The 23,188-nt window shown below is 38.8% G+C and overlaps 3 protein-coding genes and 2 long non-coding RNA genes across 9 annotated transcripts in view; 2 read left to right on the forward strand and 3 right to left on the reverse strand.

The window, feature by feature from the left end:
• sfxn3 (sideroflexin 3) overlaps positions 1–3,574 on the forward strand; it is a 6,565-nt gene extending 2,991 nt beyond the window's left edge. For both annotated transcript variants that reach the window (XM_034899192.1, XM_034899193.1), the window contains exons 4-11: positions 945–1,043; positions 1,586–1,661; positions 1,991–2,076; positions 2,187–2,314; positions 2,463–2,512; positions 2,711–2,760; positions 2,869–2,916; positions 3,026–3,574. In XM_034899192.1, the coding sequence (XP_034755083.1) occupies positions 945–1,043; positions 1,586–1,661; positions 1,991–2,076; positions 2,187–2,314; positions 2,463–2,512; positions 2,711–2,760; positions 2,869–2,916; positions 3,026–3,122 (634 nt within the window). In that variant the 3' untranslated portion in view covers positions 3,123–3,574. The remainder of the gene's footprint in view (positions 1–944; positions 1,044–1,585; positions 1,662–1,990; positions 2,077–2,186; positions 2,315–2,462; positions 2,513–2,710; positions 2,761–2,868; positions 2,917–3,025) is intronic.
• Positions 1–6,948, reverse strand: part of LOC117960908 — an 11,343-nt gene extending 4,395 nt beyond the window's left edge. The window contains exon 1 of the long non-coding RNA XR_004660261.1: positions 6,131–6,948. This is a non-coding gene — a long non-coding RNA (uncharacterized LOC117960908). The remainder of the gene's footprint in view (positions 1–6,130) is intronic.
• A 1,429-nt stretch (positions 6,949–8,377) lies between these two features.
• LOC117960905 (peroxiredoxin-like 2A) lies at positions 8,378–13,838 on the reverse strand. Of its 4 annotated transcripts, none has more exons than XM_034899194.1 (7): positions 13,753–13,830; positions 11,075–11,318; positions 10,274–10,459; positions 9,705–9,796; positions 9,414–9,554; positions 8,584–8,748; positions 8,378–8,497 (listed from the first exon to the last, which is right to left on the reverse strand). In XM_034899194.1, exons 2-7 carry the CDS (start codon positions 11,268–11,270, stop codon positions 8,402–8,404), a joined length of 876 nt encoding a protein of 291 aa, XP_034755085.1. In that variant the 5' UTR covers positions 11,271–11,318; positions 13,753–13,830; the 3' UTR covers positions 8,378–8,401. The 4 variants fall into 4 exon arrangements, with proteins under 4 accessions (XP_034755085.1, XP_034755086.1, XP_034755088.1 ...); XM_034899195.1 differs by lacking the exon at positions 13,753–13,830 and adding an exon at positions 11,902–11,916; XM_034899197.1 differs by lacking the exon at positions 11,075–11,318 and having other exon boundaries at positions 13,753–13,838.
• On the forward strand, positions 13,821–19,859 carry LOC117960907. The gene is made up of 3 exons (XR_004660260.1): positions 13,821–13,937; positions 17,230–17,305; positions 19,506–19,859. It is a non-coding gene; the product is annotated as an uncharacterized LOC117960907 (long non-coding RNA).
• On the reverse strand, positions 13,971–16,944 carry LOC117960906 (peroxiredoxin-like 2A). The gene is made up of 6 exons (XM_034899198.1): positions 16,758–16,944; positions 16,308–16,477; positions 15,103–15,194; positions 14,860–15,000; positions 14,599–14,763; positions 13,971–14,518 (listed from the first exon to the last, which is right to left on the reverse strand). Exons 3-6 carry the CDS (start codon positions 15,139–15,141, stop codon positions 14,435–14,437), a joined length of 429 nt encoding a protein of 142 aa, XP_034755089.1. The 5' UTR covers positions 15,142–15,194; positions 16,308–16,477; positions 16,758–16,944; the 3' UTR covers positions 13,971–14,434.
• Positions 19,860–23,188: the final 3,329 nt, after the last annotated feature.

Below are 23,188 nucleotides of genomic sequence, written 5' to 3' on the forward strand. Positions count from 1 at the left end.
TTTATTTTATGATGTCTTATTCATTTATTTCTTATTTGACACTTTGGACCTCCATATTTTACATCCTTAGATTGTTATTACTTTGGGACTTTTGTCTGGGGATTTGACTAGTGATCAGTGGGATATCACAGCGTCATTGTCGTATGGCACCACTGGAGGGTGCCAAAGTCTGAAAATTTCAAATTTTACACCTAGTGGCTTTAAATATAAACCAAATTAGGCACAACATGTAAAGATGAGGCCTGACATCAGTTCATTATCAAAGGAAAGGACAAGCACAATACTGATAGGTTCAAATGTACTGATATAGACAGAAGGTTTTACAGAAAAACACTATTTAGTGACAGAAGTATTAATCCAGTAGATAAACCTGTGGTTTTGTGCTAAAATAAACTTGTGGCTTGACTTGTCTAATCAACATTTCACAGCAGCAACTCTCTGGCTACATGTGTTATTTGTGGTTCACAATGCTCCAGAACTGAAAAATAAGTTATCTATGAGACAAGTAAAACGGAGAGGGACGAAAAAGTTAAAAGTTGCAAAGACACTCCCAAACAGTCTAACTTGCAAAGATAAATTCAATAGCTGACAATTTAATAGCTAGATTGCCTGATGAAGGTCCGTTACACTGCTTCACTAACAAATGTCTTGATATTTATCTTATGCATATCATCTTTATCAAAACTAAACTGCTGGATCGACTGGACACATAATTAATTGGTAGGTGGAGTGTGAAATAAATGATTGTGGATACATGCTGTGTGCTTAATATGATAAATAGCTCAGACTCTTTCTACTGTAGGGACTGGAGATTAGCACACATGTCTAATCCTTTAAAAGTAGGGTCTTTTTGCTTCATGCTCCACTATGACAAAAACTCTTTCGCTGCAGTGCCAAAAACGTTGGTTTGTACTGTACATTCTGTTTCTCCCTTGTGTTTACAGGACTACTCCAGCAGTGGTGTTCTGGCAGTGGGTTAATCAGTCCTTCAACGCTGTCGTCAACTACACCAACCGCAGTGGGGATGCCCCCATGACCGTGAAGTAGGGAGGACTTCTCACTTCCACTCTAGATACTTCCTGTCCTCCTTCTAACATAATGTCTGTAAGGAGGCTATAGGAGCTGCTGTCCTCTCCCCTTCCCTCGCAGCGGTATTACGTTCCACTGTTAAGCATGTCCAGCCCCCTGTCACCATGCACCCATGCTGACATAGGTTATATGCCCCCAGTGGATTCAATGTGCATTTGCTTTCTCTTTTCATTGTGCCAGAAAATGCATCTTTCAGGTGCTGCAGGCATGCATGCATGTATGAAGAATAGACAGGGTTGCCCTCAGAACATGCAAATGGATTATTTGTTAAGCATGTCATATTATTAATGTTATAGTGTCTTCCTCTGCATTATTTGTTGTGAGGAAGTTCTTTACCTTTGCACATTCAAAATGCATGCATTTGCACAATTACTGAGGCAACTCTACTTTGAAATGTTCCACTTCAGAGTACCCATAATAGATTCTCAGCCACAAACTTCAGCCGAAATGTTGAAGAGGAAGGGGGTAATTAATGTGTGATGTTGTCTGTCCGCAGTCAGCTTGGTGCAGCCTACGTCAGTGCTACTACTGGAGCTGTAGTTACTGCCCTGGGACTCAAATCTCTAGCTACGGTAATGCCTGTGGTTCAAGTGAATAAGCTAGAGCTGCAAAGATTCATAGATTAGTTGTCAATTAGTTCTCTGATTTCAGCCTCCGTAAATAGGAATCAATTGGAATATTTTCTAGTTTCTTCACGCCTCAATGATAGCAAACAGAATTTTTGACATTTTATAGACCAAACAACTAATCTATTAAAACAGATTAATCAACAATGAAAATAATAGTTACTTGCAGCCCTAGTATAAACAGATAAAGTAAAACAAAGTAGCTAAAATACAGACGCTGATCTGCACATATGTTTCTCTATATTTGTCTGAGTGTGTTTCTGTGTCTTTTGCAGCGTCTCCCTCCAATCATGAGCCGGTTTGTCCCCTTTGCTGCTGTTGCTGCTGCTAACTGTATCAACATTCCCTTTATGAGACAGAGGTAAGATCTCTAAACTAGAAGCCAAATGGCTTTGTTTTACTCGGTAGCTTTTAGGAATGGTGACGGCTTCCGACACTGGTCTACGTGACTTGTGTTTTGGTTTCTTCCAGGGAGTTGAAGTACGGGATCCCTGTGATGGATGAGAATGGAAACAGATTAGGAGAGTCGCCCAATGCTGCCAAGCAGGCCATCATACAGGTGGTGGTGTCAAGGATCGGCATGGCAGTGCCAGCTATGGGTAATGTCAACATTGCATCTACTGTTCCGCTAGTCGCACCGTACCATGGCATGAGGGATAAAATAATTTCATGCTCTGTTGGACACGTACTAAAGAGTGAAATTTTCTTTCAAAAACGGAACACTTTAAATATATTTTATTTTTACAGCCATTCCCCCTGTCATAATGAATGCTCTGGAGAAGAAAGCTTTCATGAAGGTAAGCAGACTAAATGCATGACTGTCCTCCTCTTTGATTTATTTATTTTTTTAAGTCACTGGATTTACTGGGTCTGCTGGTGTTTTGTGAGAATGAAAAGAGTCCTGTCGCATTCCACATCCATAGAACAGCTAACGTGTCATATGCCCAACTTGTCTGCCTGATTCACTGCAGTTCTCCGATTTTGTCTCCTTGTAGCGGTTCCCAGTTCTAAATGCTCCAATCCAGGTGGGGCTCGTCGGTCTGTGGTAAGTGAATCACACATTATAGTTATGGTTATATTTTTATATATTACACTCAGTTGATTGAAATCAATCGACACTGTGTAAACATCCCTTTCTATCTCTTGTCTTCAGCCTGGTGTTTGCAACTCCTCTGTGCTGCGCCCTTTTCCCGCAGAAAAGGTATCAGCCGCCACATCGCACTCCTTGGGGGAAAAGGAGGTCATACTTGTACACAGAAGTTATGTAACATGTAGTAGCGTTTTAATCCTGTTCTATCATCTCTTTGTAGCTCTATGAGTGTGAGCGGGCTGGAAGCAGATCTGCAGGAGAGGATACGACAAACCAATCCCAACACCTCCACAGTCTACTTCAACAAGGGCCTGTAGGACCAGCCAACACATCTCCATGCACACACACAAGACATGCAGACAACTACACATACGTCTGTTGTCCTGTGGGCACAAGTGGGATGGCAATACAAAATGTATTTATGTTGTTGTTTTGTGTGTAATGCTGCATTTATTTGTTTATTTGACTGCGTGGAGCTGCTCCATTTTAACAGCAGAGAGTTAGGGCGTTGGTTGCTGATTAACTGAAAGGCAAACAAAATCTTTTTTTTAAAAGGAGGATCACTGACAGTTCTCTCTGAACATAGATGGCACTTCTTAGAATAGAAAAACTGACTCCTGATTTTTTTCTATTGTGTAGTGTGTTTTCTGTCTTCCTTTAGTCAGAGCAGTCTAGAATGGGGCAGTTCATGAAAGTACTGATTTGTGTTTCACTCACCAATAGGTCATGTTGCATTCGGGTTCACGCGAGTTTGAAGCCCTTAAGTAAATTTATTTGCTCGTTTGAAATGAAGGCTTGTGCCTGTAAGTTGTGTATTGCAATTTCTTCTGAATGTCACAAAACCTTTTTTTTCTTGTGCCCAGCACCCCCGTTTAGAAGTCCCTTTTTCAATACTTGTCTAGTCAGCAGTAGTCCTCACATCCACCCATTCATTTTCACCTTGAACTTGAACCATTGAGTTGTACTGGGAGAACCAGTGTGTTAAATAGCTCTGATTAGTCCCACCCTCGTTGAATAAGTTGCTCTTTTTGTTGTACTTAACCGGTGCAGCTTCTTACTTTACTCTCCTTTAAGTGTACTTAAATCCCTTCATATCCATAGACCGTGTAATAAGGTGCTAGGTACAATGTGGTGAAGAAAATGTATAGAAATTGTAATGCAAAAGGAATTATTGCCATGGCAGTGGCAGCCTTTCAAGGCCTTTTATTGTTGAGCACTCTAAGAACTAGTGCAGTCTTCTATCTTTAGTGAAAAATGAATGAATAATAGATAGTTGTTGATGGTGGTGCTTGTTTGGTGGTTGTGTGGTAGAGGAATATCCTTTGTTGTTGCTAAAACGAAATGATCTGATCTGAGTTTTGCTATTAGTGTGTTTTTTAAATTACCAATTATTCTGCAGTAGCAAACAACAATGGATTGCTATTGTCATGTGAAAACTTAGCAAATCAGATTTAGTTGTTTTTTAATGTCCAGACTTGAACTGAACGATTAGATGAACAGGTTAAAAGAAGTGAACGCTGTCTTATTTAAGTCAGAGATGCAGGGTGTTTATGTGCAACAGCTAGCTGGCCATCTGAAATCATCTCCCTAAAGCCATTAATGTCCCATTGTACCAAATGAAAGTAGCTAATGTTTTGGGACAAATTCCATATAGTAAAAGCTTATATCAGGGCAGTGGGTAACTGTATGCACGGTCTTTTTTTATTTTGGTCATTGTTGCTTCGTTAAAGTGGACAGTTTGGCTGACTTTGAGCTCTGATCAAATTCATTCACAGTGTCTGCCGAACACATGACTCAGACCTTGAAGTTAAAATCTCTAAAATTCCTCATGCATGTATATGCTCCATATACACACACACACACACATGTATGTATGTATGTATGTATGTATATGTATATGTGTGTGTGTGTATATATCTATATATATATATATATATGTGTATATGAATATGTGTATATATGGAGAATATATGCATGAGGGATTTTTGAGATTTTAACTTAAAGGTCGCCCCACATATGCAGGAGCACAAAAGAGTTGGCTACAAATGAGGGCTAACGCATTGTCAGATTAGAGGAGTGGTCCTCTAGTGGGATTTAAATGGCTACAGTGAACACAGTCCCAGATAACTATGATTTAATGTTTGTGTGATGTTTTGTGTTTGTTGGTCATCTGTATCCTCTAGAATTTGTTTCTGAAATTGGAAATTTTACATTAATTAAAAGCAAACTGATTGTGGATGTTAAGGGACTGTAGCAACAGCACAATAATCAACTTATGTACAAAAATACACAATGATTGTTTCTATGCAATCCTGAAATTGAAGGGTTTAATTCCAAAGTGATATTCAGATCATTTTATAGACGCATACAACCCTATCCTGAAATACCACGTTGATATGACCCCTCACTTCTGTATGAATATGTGGATGTCAGTATTAATTTTAAATGACTGATATCTCGTTTTTGAACAAAACTCGTCTTTCAACCGCTTTCTTACGCTCCATTGTCTTTCATATTTAATGGAAACACTTAACCCCCAAATAATAGCCACTGCTCGAGAGCCTTGCCTCCTCCTGTAACACTGAGCAAGGATCACCTGACATGTACTGCAGGACAGTGTGTCGGAGTTGGTGTATCATTAACGTATTCCAATATTTGATATAGACACATGGCTGCATCATTATACAAAATTATTGTGTAATGGCCTGCTGAGGGTGAAACTGCACTATATAACCTTTGCTGTGCTGCTGTAGGAGCTAGTTAGATATGCGTTGCTATTTAATAGGATTGTTTTAAAGTATATTGAAGACTGTGTTTGTTTATGGTGCTGGATGATGTTAAACGAACTATGGTTACTACAAATTAGTATTCCATCCATTGTCTGTCAGTTTTCAGTCATCATTCATGACCGAGTAGCTTTAGCTTCTGCTTTTTTCCTTTGTTTTTCTGGTCTTGGAGTTATAGCGCAAAAGTGTCGAGAACAAAGCTGGAAGGTTTTAGTCAGCATTTAAATCCATTTGTGAACATGTATCTCAGCTTGTGACTGTACTGTACCAGCGTAATATGTCACACCAATAGATCTAGCCAAAGAAGAGACAGGTTTGAATTGTACAGGATTGAGGACAAGAAGGGTGTAGCTTTTTTGTGAAGTTGTGTTTTAGCTTTAATGTACGGACCTTTTGTCATGCAAAAACATGCTTTTGTTGTTTTATTTTAACATAAATGGTCCTTAACACACAAACACACATTTTAGTAACAGATTGAGATATAAATAAATGAAACACACAGTTTAGTTTGGTTGAAGATCATACTATTGGCATCAAACATTTTCTTTTGGCATCATAATGAAATCTAATAAATGGGATTTCACATTGCAGCAGTGAATTTTGGTGCACTGGTTGAAAACTCATTAAGCTGTAACTTTGGTTGTGCATGTCATTAAGGAAATGTCAAATCTTTGCATACTGAAAGCACAAATGTAAAGACAATCCATTATTGTTACACTCCATTAACACTTTGGTTATGTCATGTACATACAACTTACACGCATGTAGTCCTGGCAGTATTGGTGCAGTGTTTTCTCCATCTGTTTTGTATTGTATGGTGTTGAAGTATATTTCCTTGATATGAATGTATATCACTCAGAGCAACAGAATAAAATATGTTACGTTAAAGTCCAATCTCGTCTGCCTAATTTGACTTTACATTATTAAACATTGTAAATTATAAAAACATCATCCTCCAACTCTTGGGGAACAACTAGAAAAATAACTTCAGAGTGAAAACATGTTCTGACCTGATTAGGCTTGTTTGTTTAACAACCAGGAAAGTATAAGTCAATTATATAACACTAAGATTAAACTAAGAATGTCATCCAAATGGTTAAAAAAACATTAAGATGTGTTTGGCCAAACACACACACAAGGTAACCAAACCTGCTTAGAAAGACAAACATGACTGTATTATCCATCTAAGTCTACTAATGTCTTGGTTTAGATGTCTGACAATAAAATATTTCCCAGGGTGAGTTTAAAACGTGATAACTGATGAATTTTTATTGACAGCTTTATACAGAAAATTAGATTTTTCTTTTGTTTTCAGCTATAGTATGTAGATATTCTGTTTTGGTAGATATAATAAATTAGTGGTCATGAACATGTAAAACACTATAAACAAGTCAGAAACGTTAATAACCTAACGCTTCTTTTAGTAAGTGTCATGTCACTCTTATTTAGATACCTTCAAGTAGAGTTTGACCGGACCTACATACTATCGTACTCATTTGGAACAGCAAACACAGATGTCTAGTTACTAAAAACAAATCTAGACCTATCAGCCATCACAATCTTGACTTTTCTGTGGTGTATTTGTGTGAAAAACTGTGCCCAGAAATATAAAAGACATCCACAAGAGTTGGTCGAATCTATTACCAACACATCTGTAAATTGGTCCTGTAAAGTGCCCTAACATACAGAGGAAATCTTGAAAAAAATTTAAACACATTACAAACAGGAGCACAGTGAAAAAATGGTGATGAGGTCTTCTTTATTTATAGTTATTATTGTACATGTACACACAATCTCTGTCATAAACAAATACACACACATGCTTCAGGCAGCACAAACACTCCTCAACATGGCGACAGTGGCTGAAGCTGTATGCGTTTAAGCATCAAACCTGCTCCTCTCAATGTTGAGTTTGGAGTCAAGTTGTCATTATCGCACACCCAGACAGCTTACACTCATCCGCCATGTTGGAGGCCCATTCAGGTGCCTGACCAGGAGATGCAAAGGAAGGTAACACATAGGAAAATTATCACAAATGTAGCTTGACAGACACTTTATTGAAGAATTCATCAAATGTGTAATCCAGTCTTTAGATTGATGTACTGTATGTGGTTCTCTGAAAGGCAGATTTCAAGTTACTTTAAATGTTATAGCTGATGTGCTGTACCTGAATGAAAATGCTGAGGTAAAATGCAATAATAACTAGCAGAATAACTAGTTCACGTTGGTTTCTCAGTAGCATCCTGTTTTCTGAGTCAAATAGATTTTCAGTAGCTTAGCTCTTATATTGATCAAGCAGTGTGGAAGCACAATGTAACGTTCCATTTCCCCACGTATTTGTGAAGCTCAAGCGCAGAACAGCTAAAATAAGACAGCGTTTTTTGGGGTGACGAGACATAACAGAGTAAACTCAAACTCATGGATGTATGCTAAAAGTGGGCTGCCCATATAGAAACATTTTGGATTTGAAACCGATGAAAGGGGTGAGCTGAAAAAGACGAAGCAAACTGACAAGAAAAAAAGTAATGTCTTAGAGGCTCTCAAAGTCTCATTATGTCCCACTCAGGACTGGCTGCTAAATCACGTGTGACATATTAGTATACTGGTCTGGTCCAGTGTTTGGCTTAATATCAAACCGGTTTAAACATTTTCACACAGGCCCAAGAAGAGCTCCACTTTTATAAAAAAAAAAAAAAACACTTTATTTATTTTGATTACATCTCCACCTGTCAAGTTAAAAATGCAGTTATGTTTTGATAAATACAGTCTACCTTTGTCCAATGCCCTTTGTTTTAGAAAAAAAAAAAAAATTACTTCACTGGCACAATTTTCTCAACAGCCTCTAAAACATCTGCGGTCTCCACTTTATTTCCAAACTCCTTCTCGTGGTGTTCCAGGAGAATCCCCTACAAACACAACAAGCAGTGAAAATACAGTTTAATGAAGCTCTATTGAACTTCTTTGGTGCAGTCAAGATGTTTGCTACGCTTACCTGGTCTCCTGCTCCGATGACAAACACTCCCCCCAGGATAAAACCCTCGCCGTTCATGTTGCCCTGGTAACCGGACCGCCAGGCCCGGATGAAGTTCTGCCACACTCCAAGGCGAATAAACCCCAGGCCCCCCATTCTCCTCTGCAGCAGGCCGTAGAAGTGTTTCTAGAATCACACAATTTAGTTTTAGGCCCTGTTTATGTGAGAAAACAGTTTATCAGATGTGCCTTTTGTTTAGAAGCCGACTTTTTTTTGGGCTTATTAACGCAAAAAAGTGAAACCACCCTACAGAGTGGAAATCTTAAAGTCTGAAGACAGCGGTGTGGAGAGAGATGAGAAAAAGGTGTTCAGGTAGTCTGTTGTTACAGAGTAGGCTACAGAAAGCTCCTGTTTTCTAAACAATTTTTATTTGTAATGGCTTAATATGTAAATGATTTAGACAATGTGGATAAGGTTGTTATAGTTCAAAGACCATATATTGGCTATTCATTTGAACCAGAGTAGGCTACAACGTTACGAATGAAGAGAAAGAGATAGAGAGCAAGAGGCAGCAGGCAGAGGAGGGTCTGCTTCACCCTCCTCTCCTAGAGTGCATACTACATCGAATTTCACGCACTTTTGCGTCACCATTTGCAGGCAGATATCCCCCCAAAGGGCTTGTCTGAACACAAAATTAAAACTGATAACACAGTGCCCCTTCTGCGTTATCTCTTCAGATCGTTTCCGTGTAAGCATAGCCTTAAGCACAATGTAGTTTAGATGGACTGGTTGGAGGGTGAACACTTCTGACAGCGGCTATGGAAGATCTGATGTTATCTACCACAGCTGACCTTTTCATCTATGTAGATGTCACCAGCAAAGTACGGTCTGAAGTCCTGGATTTCTGTGCCGATGTTCTCCTTCACCACAGCGACCAGAGGGACCCCAAGCTCTTCCAGCTGGGTCTTCAGAGAGGACAGCTCAGAGGCCTCCTACAGACCGACAGAGAGAGAGAGAGAGAGAGAGAAAGAGAGAGAGAGGGAGATCACAACATGGGGGTGATATGACTCATTTACCCTATATGCATTGCAGTCATGTGTAACAGCCCCAGTCCTCTGTCGTTCAGAAACATCATGCATCACCTCTCTGCACAAAAATCATCCAGGTCGTCGTACGGCCATGACTACAGCCCCATTCTTCTCCCACAGGCTCTTTGCTTTAATGATGATGTCATCTGCAGACAAAACAAGAAAAACGGTTTCTAAAACAAGACTCCAATCTGACATGTCTCTGATAAAAAGAAAGCCCAAAAATGTCATGGATTTTACTGCTACAAGGAAATCCAGTAAAGCCATTGTGTGGGTAATAAAATTTGCAGCCTTCAAATGGAAAAAAAGCTAAATGTTTATGGTCACATGGACCATCAATATTTATTAAGAGTAACACAGTAACTCGACCTCCAGCTTCAGACGAAGACCATTACAGTGATGGTACAGTGTAATCTGTACCACCAGGACATCTGAGAAAGCAGCTCTGCCTTGAAGTCCACAAGACCTCATTCAGTGCACATATGTTGCATACAAATGCAACCGTTAATTCCATTATTTCTATGGTTAATTCTCCTCCCAACCACTTTAACACCAGCTAGTGTTGAGACAAACAGGTTTATTAGTGGTGGGTGACATATTAGATAGCCAATCAGAAAGCCTACCATCTATGGTGGAGCGCAGGTCAGCATCTTCAAGGTACTCCATCGACGCCTGTACAGCTTTAGGCAGACACAGATCAGTGTTGGCCAGGAAGATCCCAGCAAGCGCAGCTCCAACAGCACCCAGACCCAACGACCACATTCCCATGCCAAACAGCCGCCCCTCCAGTCCCGACTCAGAGGACAACACTGCAGCACAAACAGGCAACAACACAAGGAGAAAAATGTGTCACAATTCTGACATTACATAATTTAAACATACAGTTTTCTTAACGTTGCCTATTGTAACTGAGCTGCTAGATGTGCAGACTAGTTGATACTTGCAAGTACTCTTTCACTTTAAGAGAGACCAACAAGACCCAGCTTGCAGATTTAGGCTTGTGTTTGAGTGTAGTGTCATGTCAGCGTGTGGTGCTTTTTATGCCTGTTCTCACTTTAATCTAAAACTCATCCATGAGATTAAATACCTTATATACTTACAAAGGAAATGGAATGCTGGTCAACATGACAGGATAAACCATTTTTAGATGCTATATTTAAACAAACAGTTATTTTTATCATCAACTAATCTTCAGATTATTTTCTGGGTTAATCTTCCATCTGTAAAATGTCAGAAATTCTTATTTATTTTGTGTACAATGACTCTTCAGTGGGTCTGAAGGATTTGGGTCACTCCAACATAAAGTGGGTGGAAAGCAAGGAGACACTTTGAACAAGTCACAGCTGAAACTCGGTTTCTAGAACCGGCTGGAAGTTTGGGTTATGGTAGGGAACAGCTGTGTAGGCAGTCAAATATGTCCTTGCCTGTAGCGGGCTTGTTTGGGTGAGGGCTGGCTTTGGCTTTACTTTGGTGCAACAGAGCAGTCTGGGTTCTTAGAAACTGGGGCCCGGCCGCGGTGGAGGGCTGGCTGCTCATGGTAGTGCTCCCCAGAGAGAGGGCAGAGCAGCGCAGGGGCAGTCTCCACCTCAGAGCTCCCGAACACCTGGACAGAGCCAGCATTGGGACCTTGGACAAAAGTCTGACCCTCTGACTACAAACAAGATTTTACTGAAAGAAAGAAACACAAGTTGTTTCTATGAGCGTTAAACCACTTGTTCCAGGCCATGGACCGTTTCAAAAGACAATACGATCCACCTCCGCAGCAAGCACTACTTTCAAGGAGGCTGCCTTTGTTTTTACAGATTTAAGAGAGAAAAATACCTTGGCGTTTTTCTTTACTATTACACTACCCAGATAAAAACGTTAGCCAAGTTTAAGCTAAATTAATGAAAAAATTAAATCATTGCCCACCCAGAGTTTGCAATATCAAAATGAAAGAATCTTATAAGCAAATAGGAAAGGCCCTTATCTCGTCTTGATGATCTTACTGGGGTATTACAGTTCTCCATTTGCAAACAAACTTCCTATTCTTGCACGGAAGCTCTCGTGTGTGGTCAACAAGTCAACACATAAATTACAGTGATAACACAAACATATAATTGACTTTATAATTAGTACACAGAGAAATTCATGCACTCAGAATTAAATATGACCAGTCAGATATTACACAGGAAAAAAACTGACTTAAAGTTTAAGAACAATCAAATCTATCTTTTTTTATAACCAATTAGAAAAGAAAAAAGTCATATACTTGTCTCCATTTCCAAATTGTGAAGAAATATTGAACTCATCCCGTGTCGAATCGTAAATCACCCAAATGCACTTGTGTTCAGACAAGTAACAACAGGGAGGACAAAGGGCTGAAAAAAAATAATAACAGCAAGAGCCAATAGCTAGAGAGACGCCCACGCCTGCAACTCAAGGACGAGTCTAGATTCCTTGAATGCGTCTGCAGAGCAAGCAGTGAGAGGGGTTGTCACATTGGCACTGCCAAACATGATGTCGTGTTGCCTAACACTTTGAACATAATCACCATATATAGTACAATAATGAGATGACTGGGGGAAGGGTCAAACAGTAGCTTGTAAATAGTATTTTTGTAAATGCTGTACTAAAGTACAATTTTGAGTCACTTTAGTATTTTCATTTGATTCTACGTTATACTTCTTCTACGTTACATTTCAGGCAAACATTTTTATTTAATAGTTGTAGTTTTAAAATACTGTAATGATTTTCAGACAAAACATGTGATCAGCTTCTAAAATAGGATTTGTTATTGGCGATTAAACTAACCAACCAAAAACGTGTCGAAATTAGACAACATTCACATGCGGTTTAGATGTTCCTTGTCTTTGACAGCTATAGTTAATATTTACCATTTTTTCATGCATGATCAACTCGTGGGATGATTTGCCATATATTTAACTGCCCAACAGAATATAAAATAGTTCAAACTAAAAATGTTGCATACATGTTAATGCATCCGTTATAAAAATCTAATAATATCATATCTCCTATGAAAAATGCATATAGCCTATTCTAATATAAAAAAAATCTTTTATTTTCTATATATTCTCTATATATTTACTTCTTTGTGAAAACCCCTTTTTGTGCTTGCTTATGGGACTTAGTTCCTTCGGTTTGTGTCCCTTTGTGGTTGTTTTGCATCTCTTTTTAATACCATTTCGGACCGTTATTGCCATATCTGTATCTAAAACGTTGGAAAAGCTAGCAGATAATACATTAAAAAAAATAAAAAAAAATAAAAATTGCCTTATCTAAAATCTGGAAACAGAGCCAAGAGGAGGTGCAGAAGTCTAGTTTTCTCTCCGACTACTTGCATTATGCATTATGCATATGGTGAAAGATTAACAAGGACGACGCCTAAAATTAAGTTTTAAGGCAGCTGCGGGCAATCTTCTTCAAATTCTTGCAGCTTTTTGGGCTTTATTCCGACTGCAGATTTAGCTGCTAGACATTAGTCTAGCAGCTGTGTGTAGTTGGTATAGTATTTCCTGTTTGTTTCGGCTTAATATTTTGTATTATAAAATTCCTAAAAATAATTTCACGGACACTTTGAATCGAAGGATTTTACTTGTAACTTGACACTTTTACTTTAGGTAAAGGATCTGACTACTTCTTCCTCAACTAACTTACATTTAAAGATGAGGTCACTTAAATAGCCATTCAACCAGTGAGCCTAGGGGTCACCTTCCTTTTCAGCCCGGAGGAAGACACATAATGTACAATGACCTTAATGCTACTAATGTGTGACTTTAATCGATCATGACATTAGCCTACCTGATGGCTCTGCAGACTACAATTACGATTTTAACCGAATGAATGTTGGTTTTGATCTTTTTTAAATAAATATGGTGGTGGTGGTTATATAATCAATATGTTCAGTGTCCTACGAAGTTGGCACAAAGAGTGTCGTGGCACACAATCAATAAATTAGCAGTTAGCTCGGTTAGCCTTTGGTTTATACAGAGTCTGGGCCTGGAGATATAAAGCAGGTGTTCCTGAAGCGGCTGCACCTGTTCAGAAGCTGTTACTGCCATTTAAAGTTAATGGACTAGTTTCGTAATAAAGGCGCACTCACCAGAATCAATGAAGCGAAGCAGCGTCTCTGCCCTAACGAGCGTTTTGTAAACAGATCTTGGCGCATGCGTACTAACCGTTCTAATGAGCAGGGAAACTAATCGAGCAAAATAGCTGGCTACGAAGATTTGAACTTTGACGTGAATGTGATGGAGCCAGGCATGGGAAAAGAAGGCACGCGGACAGGTACATATGCAGCTAATATTTATCCAGCATTATTGGTTTAGTGGTTTATTACATGGCAGAACACAAAATGCGTTAATCACTCCAACGGGTCAATCTCCCTCATGTCAGGGCCAAGACTGTCTTGCTAAAAGTGTTGGAGGTGTGTGCTGGCATCAGATCTTTTCCCTCAGCAGAGTTTAGAAACAAATCTTCATTAAAGCACACAGAAGACCATCACTCAACCAAGACCAGAACTGCTGACTGAGGGCCAATAAACACTTAAAGTTACACATTTACCCGCATAACACCAGCATAACATATCAGCAATAGGTGAATGCAGCCAGAAAAGCATTACATTTCCAAATAAAATATGAGTAGAGCACATCATGGTGTAAAGAACATTCTTGGTTTAGCTTAAATAATGCAGACAGCAAATGGCAACATGCTGCAACCATTATTACATCAATGACAAACAGTCCATTCATTCACATATTTGAGATCTATCTTGCAATGTCATCTCACATTTTACAGGCTGTTCTGAGTACTGCCAGCATATTAACTTTATCCCCAAACTCCTTCTCGCGGTGCTCCAGTAGAATACCCTGGGGGGGGTGGGGGGATCAAAATCCATTAAAACATCCAGATGCACTTGTCAGAAAATATTGTAAAAGTTACTGCCTACCTGATCTCCAGGCCCGATGACAAAGACTCCACCCAGGACAAGTCCTTCCCCTCTTATGTTTCCTCCAAAGCCCTTCCTGAAGGCCCGCCAAATGTTCCTCCACACACCAACACGCAGACATATGGAGAGACACATCCACCTCTTTTGAGGGCCATAGAAATTTCTCTGAGAATAATGTAAAATTAGCTTATTGTCTTAAATTACCGGTATGTAACCCTCCATGTTTCACTTAATATCTTAAAGCCATGTGTAATTACAGACCTTCTGATCCACATAGACCTTTCCAGAGAAGTACTTCTTGAAGGAGTCCAGCTCCTTGCCAAGGTTCTCTTTGACCACGGCAAACAGAGGGACTTCAAGTTCCTGCAGCTGGGACTTTAGAGAGGACAGCTCAGCAGCCTCCTAGCGAGGGAAGGACAGAGAGAATTAAATCGCATAGATGAAAGTTAACCAGTTAGATGACTACAGAGACTTATTACTGATACACGTTCAGTGATTTCTTACCTCTCTGCACAATAATCATCCACGTCGCCGTACAACCATAACCACAGCTCCAGTCTTCTCCCACAGAGTTTTGGCCCTGTGTCGCTCATGGACTGAAAGAGACAAAAGAGCATTAATGAATCCAAAGGCAAGGCAAGGCAGCTTTAATTGTATAGGACATTTCAGCAACAGGACAATTCCAAGTGCTTTACAAAATAACAGTTGAAAAAAAACAGTTAAAAATAAAAACACAAGAATAAAAGTCACAGTGCAGTATAAGAAATTAAACATTAAAGAAATTAGCAACCATTTAAAGAAAGGCAACATCAAAAAGAAAGGTCATTAGCCTCGGTTTAAAAGAACTGAGAGTTGCCGAGGATCTGCAGTTTTCTGGGAGTTTGTTCCAGATATGAGGAAACTGAACGCTTCTTCCCTGTTTAGTTTGGTCTCTGGGGACAGAAAGCAGAATTGTGTCCCAGATGACCTGAGAGGTCTGGTGTATCAGCAGATCAGAAATGGCCCTAAACAATTTAATGACTTATAAACTTTCAAATTACTTTAAAACCAATTCTTTGAGGCCCAGGAAGCCAGTGTAAGGACTTCAGAACTGGAGTGATGTGATCCACTCTCTTGGTCTTAGTGAGGACTTGAACAGCAGAGTTCTGAATCAGCTGCAGCTGTCTGATTGATTTTTTTTAGGGAGACCTGTAAAGACCCCGTTACAGTAGTCAAGTCTACTGAAGATGAAAGCATGGACAAGTTTTTCTATATCCTCCTGAGACATAAGTTCTTTAACCCTTGATATATTCTTAAGGTGATAATATGCTCAAATTCAGGTCAGAGTCCATGACGACACAAAGCTTTCTGGCTTTGTCTGTTTTTAACTGTTGTTTGAAGCTGACTTTTAATTGTTCCTCTTTTGCTCCAAAAACAACCACCTCAGTTTTTTCTCCAGAATGGAGCCTTGGTGAACTCCTCACGTCATATTTCTACGCTCAGATGCATAATTACCCATTGACGCATAGTAGTAAATTATTGACTCTTCTTCACAAGGGATAAGTGAATAAGTCCATTAACTATTGCGTGCCTTATGAATGATTAGGGTTGGGTAGCATTACAGTGGGGCTCAAAAGTTTGTCATACTAAAAATCTGTAACCTTTTCAGTGCAAAAGTACAGCATGTCTGCAAGTTAACCGATTCTCCTTGTTGCTCTTTTTGGACTCACCGCCTCCACTAGTTTTCAGTTCTGTGTCCTTCAGTACTTCTAGGTTTGCCCATGCTGGTTTGGACAGGAACCAGTCTGTGACGGAGCTTATGAGCTTTGCAACAAACGGGCTCAATGCCTTCAGGACCACGTCACACTCCACATGACCCTAAACACACTCTGCAGGCCCTCTACAGAGAAAACATGGAAAAGACTCTGCTTCAGGAACTTTTAAGATTAAGATGTTTTACCATCAGTCAGATCATTTTACCATGGCTATTTATATCTTTACACAGATAAACAAGTGCATTTATGAATGCTTTGTTAATTTGCTTTGTTAAAATGCTTCGCTAACCCCCTATTAACAAAAGCAACATACCAAAAAGATGAAAGTCTTAAAGGCTTAACATTTAACTAAACATTTGTTAGAGTACAATATGTCAAACGGAACTGTAAAAAATTGATACTCACCAGAATGTGCCTCGCTGCTAGTGTGAAGGAATCTGTTTGCAACCAGCCACTTAAGCCGTAGAAACTCCCATTAGTGCCCCTCACAATGAAAGTGCTTATGGGAACGTAACATGATAGGAATTTCTCAAAGACTGCTGTGAAACAAGGCTCATGTTGAGCTCAATCCTCAGTACCAGGTACAGCATGGTGCAGAGTGGAGCTCACATCAAATAGCAATATGATTGCCTTCTTAAATAGGGATTTAATCAGTTATGTAGCCTTGATTATTTTAACATCCATAAATATAGTAAATAGCAAATGTAATTCAGTATTCGACAACAATACAAATACACCCAAAGTCTCCTGATCTTTTTGGTTAAATTAATGAACACCATCAGAATTTCTTATTTTAACTGCTGACACGAATACGTGTCAGTTGTGGGCATACAAATGTCTTTAGTAAGAATTGGCTTTTTATTTGTTATCTCTTCAGGTCAGTGTCAAAGTAGCCGCAGAGGTCCTGAGATCACATTCCAGCTGGCTCAGAGCAAGACGGCCCCCTGCAGGAGGTTAGTGATATTATAGGGCAGATACTGCTTAGTAGCTGAATTCAGGGCTGCTACTAACAATTTTGTTCATTACTGATAATTAAACTGACAACTAATTTCTCAATTATAATCATTTTGTCTGTACATTGTCAGAAAATCGTGATAGCCACTAGAATTTCCCAGGACCCAAGATAACGTCTTCAAATTACTTGGTTTTGCCTAAAAATATTCAGTTTAATATCATGCATGACGAAAGTTCAGCATAAAATCCTCAAAGAGGCAGGGCCCTACATCTTTTTGCGTTTTTATTTGAATAATGACTAAAATTATGAAGTGATTATCAAAACAGTTTGCGGATTTAACCATTCTAATGGAAAAGGGATTCATGATTAGATAATACATAAATTGACTCATATGAAATTGAGAAATAAATGAAAAAGAGATAAATGAGAAATTATCTTTATATCTACAGTACATTATCATATAAATTTGGTCCATCTTCTAAAAAACATCCTGTCTCTATTGTCTGACCCTTTTTTACAACCACCACCAGTGGAGATAGTTTTTTTTATAGAAGAGCCATTGATAAATACTCAGTCCCAACCCAGCACAGTGTCATAAAGGTGATTCAGGTAATGGGAGTGTGTGTGAAGGGGGTGAACTGCGCTGTGAAGTGCGCACATTGTCTTGCTCCTGCCAAAAAGATTGTGTGATGAATATGCAATGCTACTGGTGTTGTGTTAATATTTGACTCATGGGTGGCAGCTTTACAGAGGAATGTGCTGAGGGTCCAAAATGGGCTGAAATAGAGATGGGATAGGATGACCCTCCACGAGCCCAGCTGCTGCACTCCCTCTGGCTGCTCTGCTCGGCCATATGCTGGTGTGTGTGTGTGTGTGTGTGTGTGTGTGTGTGTGTGTGTGTGAAATATAGTCTGCCTGGATGCTTGTTTTTGTAGTTGTAAACCATTTCACATCATCTACTATAGCACGCAATGGATGGCCAATGGATTTCCCCCCCAATAGGATATGACAAAGTGAGGCTTATGCTTGTAATTTAGCAGATAATCATCATAGAAAGAAGACTAGTCCATTTACCGTAAACATTTCACACATTGATAACGCACAAGACTCTCATCTGTAAGGTTCAAGCGAGGTCTTGGTCTGATAAGACTGTTTTGTCACTGATATTCTCATCACACATACACACACACACACACACACACACACACACACACACACACACATACACACACACACACATACACAATCTGCAAACATACAAACATATACAGAACAGACTCTTCTTGGACAAGTGCTGCTCTAATGGGGGGTGGGGGGTACCAACAGCCAATCACAGCTGAAGATTTGCAACCCACCTCCTGTGTGGTGTTGTTGCTTGCAGGCATTGGTTGACACGTGATATTCTTGTTTGCAATTGAAGCCAATCAGAGTAAATTGGGCAGTAATAAAGGAGGGACAGGGAGTGCAATAGCAATAATAGTTATTATTGTCCAAATCCCTTTGAAAAGAGAGATCTTCTTCAGCATCAGTTTGATGCCAGAAACTTCCTAAAATTTGGTTTGTGTAAAAATTGGCAGTATAAACAGTTCTATAATGCCAAAATTACTCCTAATAATTCTGTTAACCGCTTTAAAAGCCAAAAATTCAGATAAATACACACAAGAAGCCACAAATTGAAAACAGAAATTACCTTAATGCTTAAAGCCAGCTAAAAAACAACAATAGTAATAAAGAGAAATGTCTATAAACATACAGTAAACTAATGCTGGTGACAGATAGTCATAATAGTGCAAATTATCTGCTTTCTATAGATATACAATTCCTAATTTTACAAGTTGTACACACTCCACAATCTCTCAACCAAGCAATAAATGTAGAGCTGCAAAGAATAATATATTAGTTTTAGTTTCGTTAACTATTAAATTAATCGTCCATTGTTTTGATAATCGATTAATCGGTTTAAGTCATTTATTATTAAAAAAAGGATTCCTGATTCCAGCTTTTTAAATGTGAATATTTTCTAGTTTCTTCACTTATCTATGACAGTAAACTGAATATCTTTGCGTTGTGGACAAAACACGACATTTGAGGACATCAACTTGGGATTTGGAAAACACTGATTGACATTTCCATTTCTGACAGTTTATAGACCAAATGTTTATCAATTAATCGGGAAAATAAATGTCTATGATTGGCAGAATGTGACTCATCCTGTGAGCCGATGAAACTGTTTGGTAACCAGACGGGCTCAGAGCGCGGAGCTGCCCAGCCAAACTGTCCTTGGACCTGAGGAAAGACAAACAGGTGTTACCTGCATTTATCTGATCCTGTTCTTGGAAGTTTAAACACGACCAACTCAAAAAACCCAAAACAATGACCCCTTTTTTTAAATTATATTAAAGTGGGACAATATATGACAAAACCTTTGATGTAGCCAATCAGACAAAAGGAGGAGACGTTGTCATGTCGGATTTGAGATCGATTCAGCCACATTGTGTGTTTTTTCTTTATATAGTGTAATGTGGAATTATAGTATTAAAATGATGAATGTATAATGTGTGTTTAGTTTTTTTTAACTTTTCAGTTTATTCAGCCACACACTGCAACACAAAGGTCGTCAGGCTTTTATCACGTTGCTCGTCGTTTTCTGAGGGGCCCAACGGCTCTATGGATAAACGTTAAGGAGGATTTGAACTTTAAACTTTATCTAGAGTGTATCTTTTGTATGTTTCATGTATCCACCTTTTCTCACTGACCTATTAGGCAATACCCATCATGTTGGAGTATGTCAAAATACTATTCCATTCCCTCTGGATTATGTTTAATAATTCTATCCCTAAATGATGCGCTCACTTTTTTACTAGACTACTTAGTTACATGTCATTTTACAGATTCAGATTAATAATACAAAATAAAATATTTAAAAAAATAAATAATTGAAGCCTGTGTGGCAATTCACAAGCTATTTAGTAGGTTAGTTTATGAAGTAGTAAGTAAAAAAAAATTTGTTGAAACATCGTTTCATTTGTCAATACCTCAGATGAAGACACACCTTAAGTTGATACGTGAATCCTTGCATCTGGTAGATCAGAAAACCTGTGTTCCAGTTCCTTTTCAACAACTGTTCATTGGTTTGGTTCTCTGTGGAAATTATTCATATAGAAGGGTTTGAAAATAAGTACTTAAAGGCAGGGTTGTTAATGTTGAGAAGATTTAACCTCTCTGTCTAACCTCTTGTCTAAATAAATGACTTAAACTGATTACTGATATTATTACAACTATCCAACTTGTTGCTAGTTATCCTATGTTATCCCCTCAGAAAAGTTACTAAAAAATACATGATCTGGAACAAAAGGGTGTCCCAGAAGTACAAAACTTTCAATAAAATAGTTCAAACTAAATATTTCACAAGTGAAAACCATAACATTTTTAAAAATGTAAAGAAATAAAAAGACTTACAAAATGTTACAGGCAAAAGCTTTGCTTGGAAAATAAGGGGACTTTCTACAAACTTCAATGAACTCTAAATCACTTTAAAGAGAGGATAAACCGAGTTAGATTAATATGAAGTAGATTTGCATTTGCTATAGATTTACATAATGATTCAACACCTCACAGGACCTTGTGTATCAGGGTTTTTATTTTTTCTGACCGACTGACCTCCGTGTGCATGATAACTACTTTACATAGAGGTCAGATGTTTTCACCTCCAGATACTACACTGTGTTTTAAGCTCCTGGAAGTCTCTGTTCCACTGTGCTAGCCTCATGTAGATCACAGAAGGTAGAGATCAATAAATTACACGTTGAGGGTTATAGGATTATCTGTGTTGTATTTTTTACATTTCCCCGGCACACATTCATCCTCTTCATGTTGACACGTTATCAAAGTTCTGCACTTATCTTTCAACATAACCAGAGTGATCTTGTTGGAGGTGAAACAAAAATCCCTTCTTTTGGTCAGTCATTAACAAATGTTTAGAGGCAAACCACACAAACTCAGAGAGGAGTCAGTTTCATGTGTGTTCACGTAACAAGTGTGGTCTCCGTCTTGAGTGTATTCCTCCTGGCATACAGTAATCCTGCCAAAATACATAAACAGGTGTATCATCCCAAGGTTGTGCACTGTGGCATCAGACTGGCTCATGTTGTCTCTTAATGATCTAAGTTATGTTTATGACATTTTACTGTCCTTGACCTCTGACCTCTGTCTCCTTGCAGGCCGTGTCTGAGTTCCAAACCGCATACTTTTTCTTTTTACTTTTAGTATGTACGGCAGCTGCCCTTACAAAATATATACAGACTGCATACAATTGGAAAATTCTACTTCTTTATAACGTTGCTTCTTGAATCTGTTGCTCATATGTGCTGCACAAAGGATTGTGGGTCAGAATAGCCAGAACAGCATGCTGGCATGTACCGGATGAAGTAGGACATCCTGATATTCTTGGCATATTGCATTTTACATACTATGTGTTGGGACATACTATATTCATTCTGGTATACTAAATAGTATGGTATGGGTATTGGAATGCAAGGTGCACAGTTTTTAGACGTGTACTAACTGAGAGAATTGAACAAAGGCCTGGTAGAAAAATAATCTGTATTTTAACTAAGACGACACACACATTTTCTCTGTTTAATTATGGGACAAAGTCTGGGTAATGAGCTGCCAGAACCATTTCTGTTATTTTACAGTTTTTCTGTGAGTGTGCAGTCCAGACAGAAATTCACAATGTCAAATGTTTTTTATGCAGAGACCTACTGTAGTTTTACACATACACATACCATGTATCATGGGTAGCCCTATGACACATGGTATCTCCAAAATTCATTTTTAGACTTTCTGTAGAACTGTGAAGAAGAAAAGGTAATGGGTTTACTGCTTAAATGACTCTATAATGTAGATTAAGCTTTTTTTGCTTTTCTGGTTGAATCTCCTTTAAATTAAGCTAGTTGATAGTCTCCTTTCATTTCATGAGGCCAACTCAACACTAGCTGATATTAGAGCGAGATGAGAGAGAGAGGGCAGAGAAAGGGTTAGTCCGTTGTTCCTCTGCACTGTTACGCTACAGTAAAGAGAGATGTGTTAATCTCTCACTGTCTGCAGAGCTATTATACCATATGAGTCTGTGTCTGTGCGGTTTCCAGTCCCATTGTTTATCCAGGTGTATGTTTGTGCATGCACAGTAGAGCTCTTCAACATTTTTTAGGCCAGGCAGGGACCCATTGAGAACGAGTAGGGACCCCCTACTGCATATATTGTATACAATTGATTTGCATATTAAATCAGGCCGGATGGATAAAAGTAAATGGTCATTATTTATACATCATGTTTTAATGTTAAACAGACACACCATAGAGAGCTACCATAGTGGCTAGCTTAGTAAGCTCATCTTCAATATGTAAATAATTTTTTTGTTTACTAATGGGCCGATTTATCTTTGCTATAGATGTTGGAATCATATTGACATATATTTTTGAAAAAAGAAACTTTATTATTATTATATTTTGAATAATTTGGCAGCCCCCCTGTACTAACTCTGAGGACCCCCCCTAAGGGTCACGGAGACCCTGTAAAAGATCTCTGCTCTACAGTCCCTGATATTCTATTAAAACACAGGCACAGTGAGTCACCTTAAAGGCCTCAATATATCTGAGAGACACATCTTCATTATTTGATCTCCTCTCAGGAAATGGCTCGATATTTTCTTCAGTTGTGTACAGGGACAAGAGCCTCAGGCTGGGACTTAGATGGAAAAGACCATTCAGACAACAGGTGGCTGTCTGTCCAAATGGAATTATTGACAGTGATGGAAAGTAACTAATTGCCTAGTACTGTACTGAAGTAAAGATTTGAAATACTTTGACCGGGCCAGTTT

The sequence above is a fragment of the Etheostoma cragini genome, chromosome 17, assembly GCF_013103735.1.
Source record: "Etheostoma cragini isolate CJK2018 chromosome 17, CSU_Ecrag_1.0, whole genome shotgun sequence".
Taxonomy (NCBI): Eukaryota; Metazoa; Chordata; class Actinopteri; order Perciformes; family Percidae; genus Etheostoma; species Etheostoma cragini.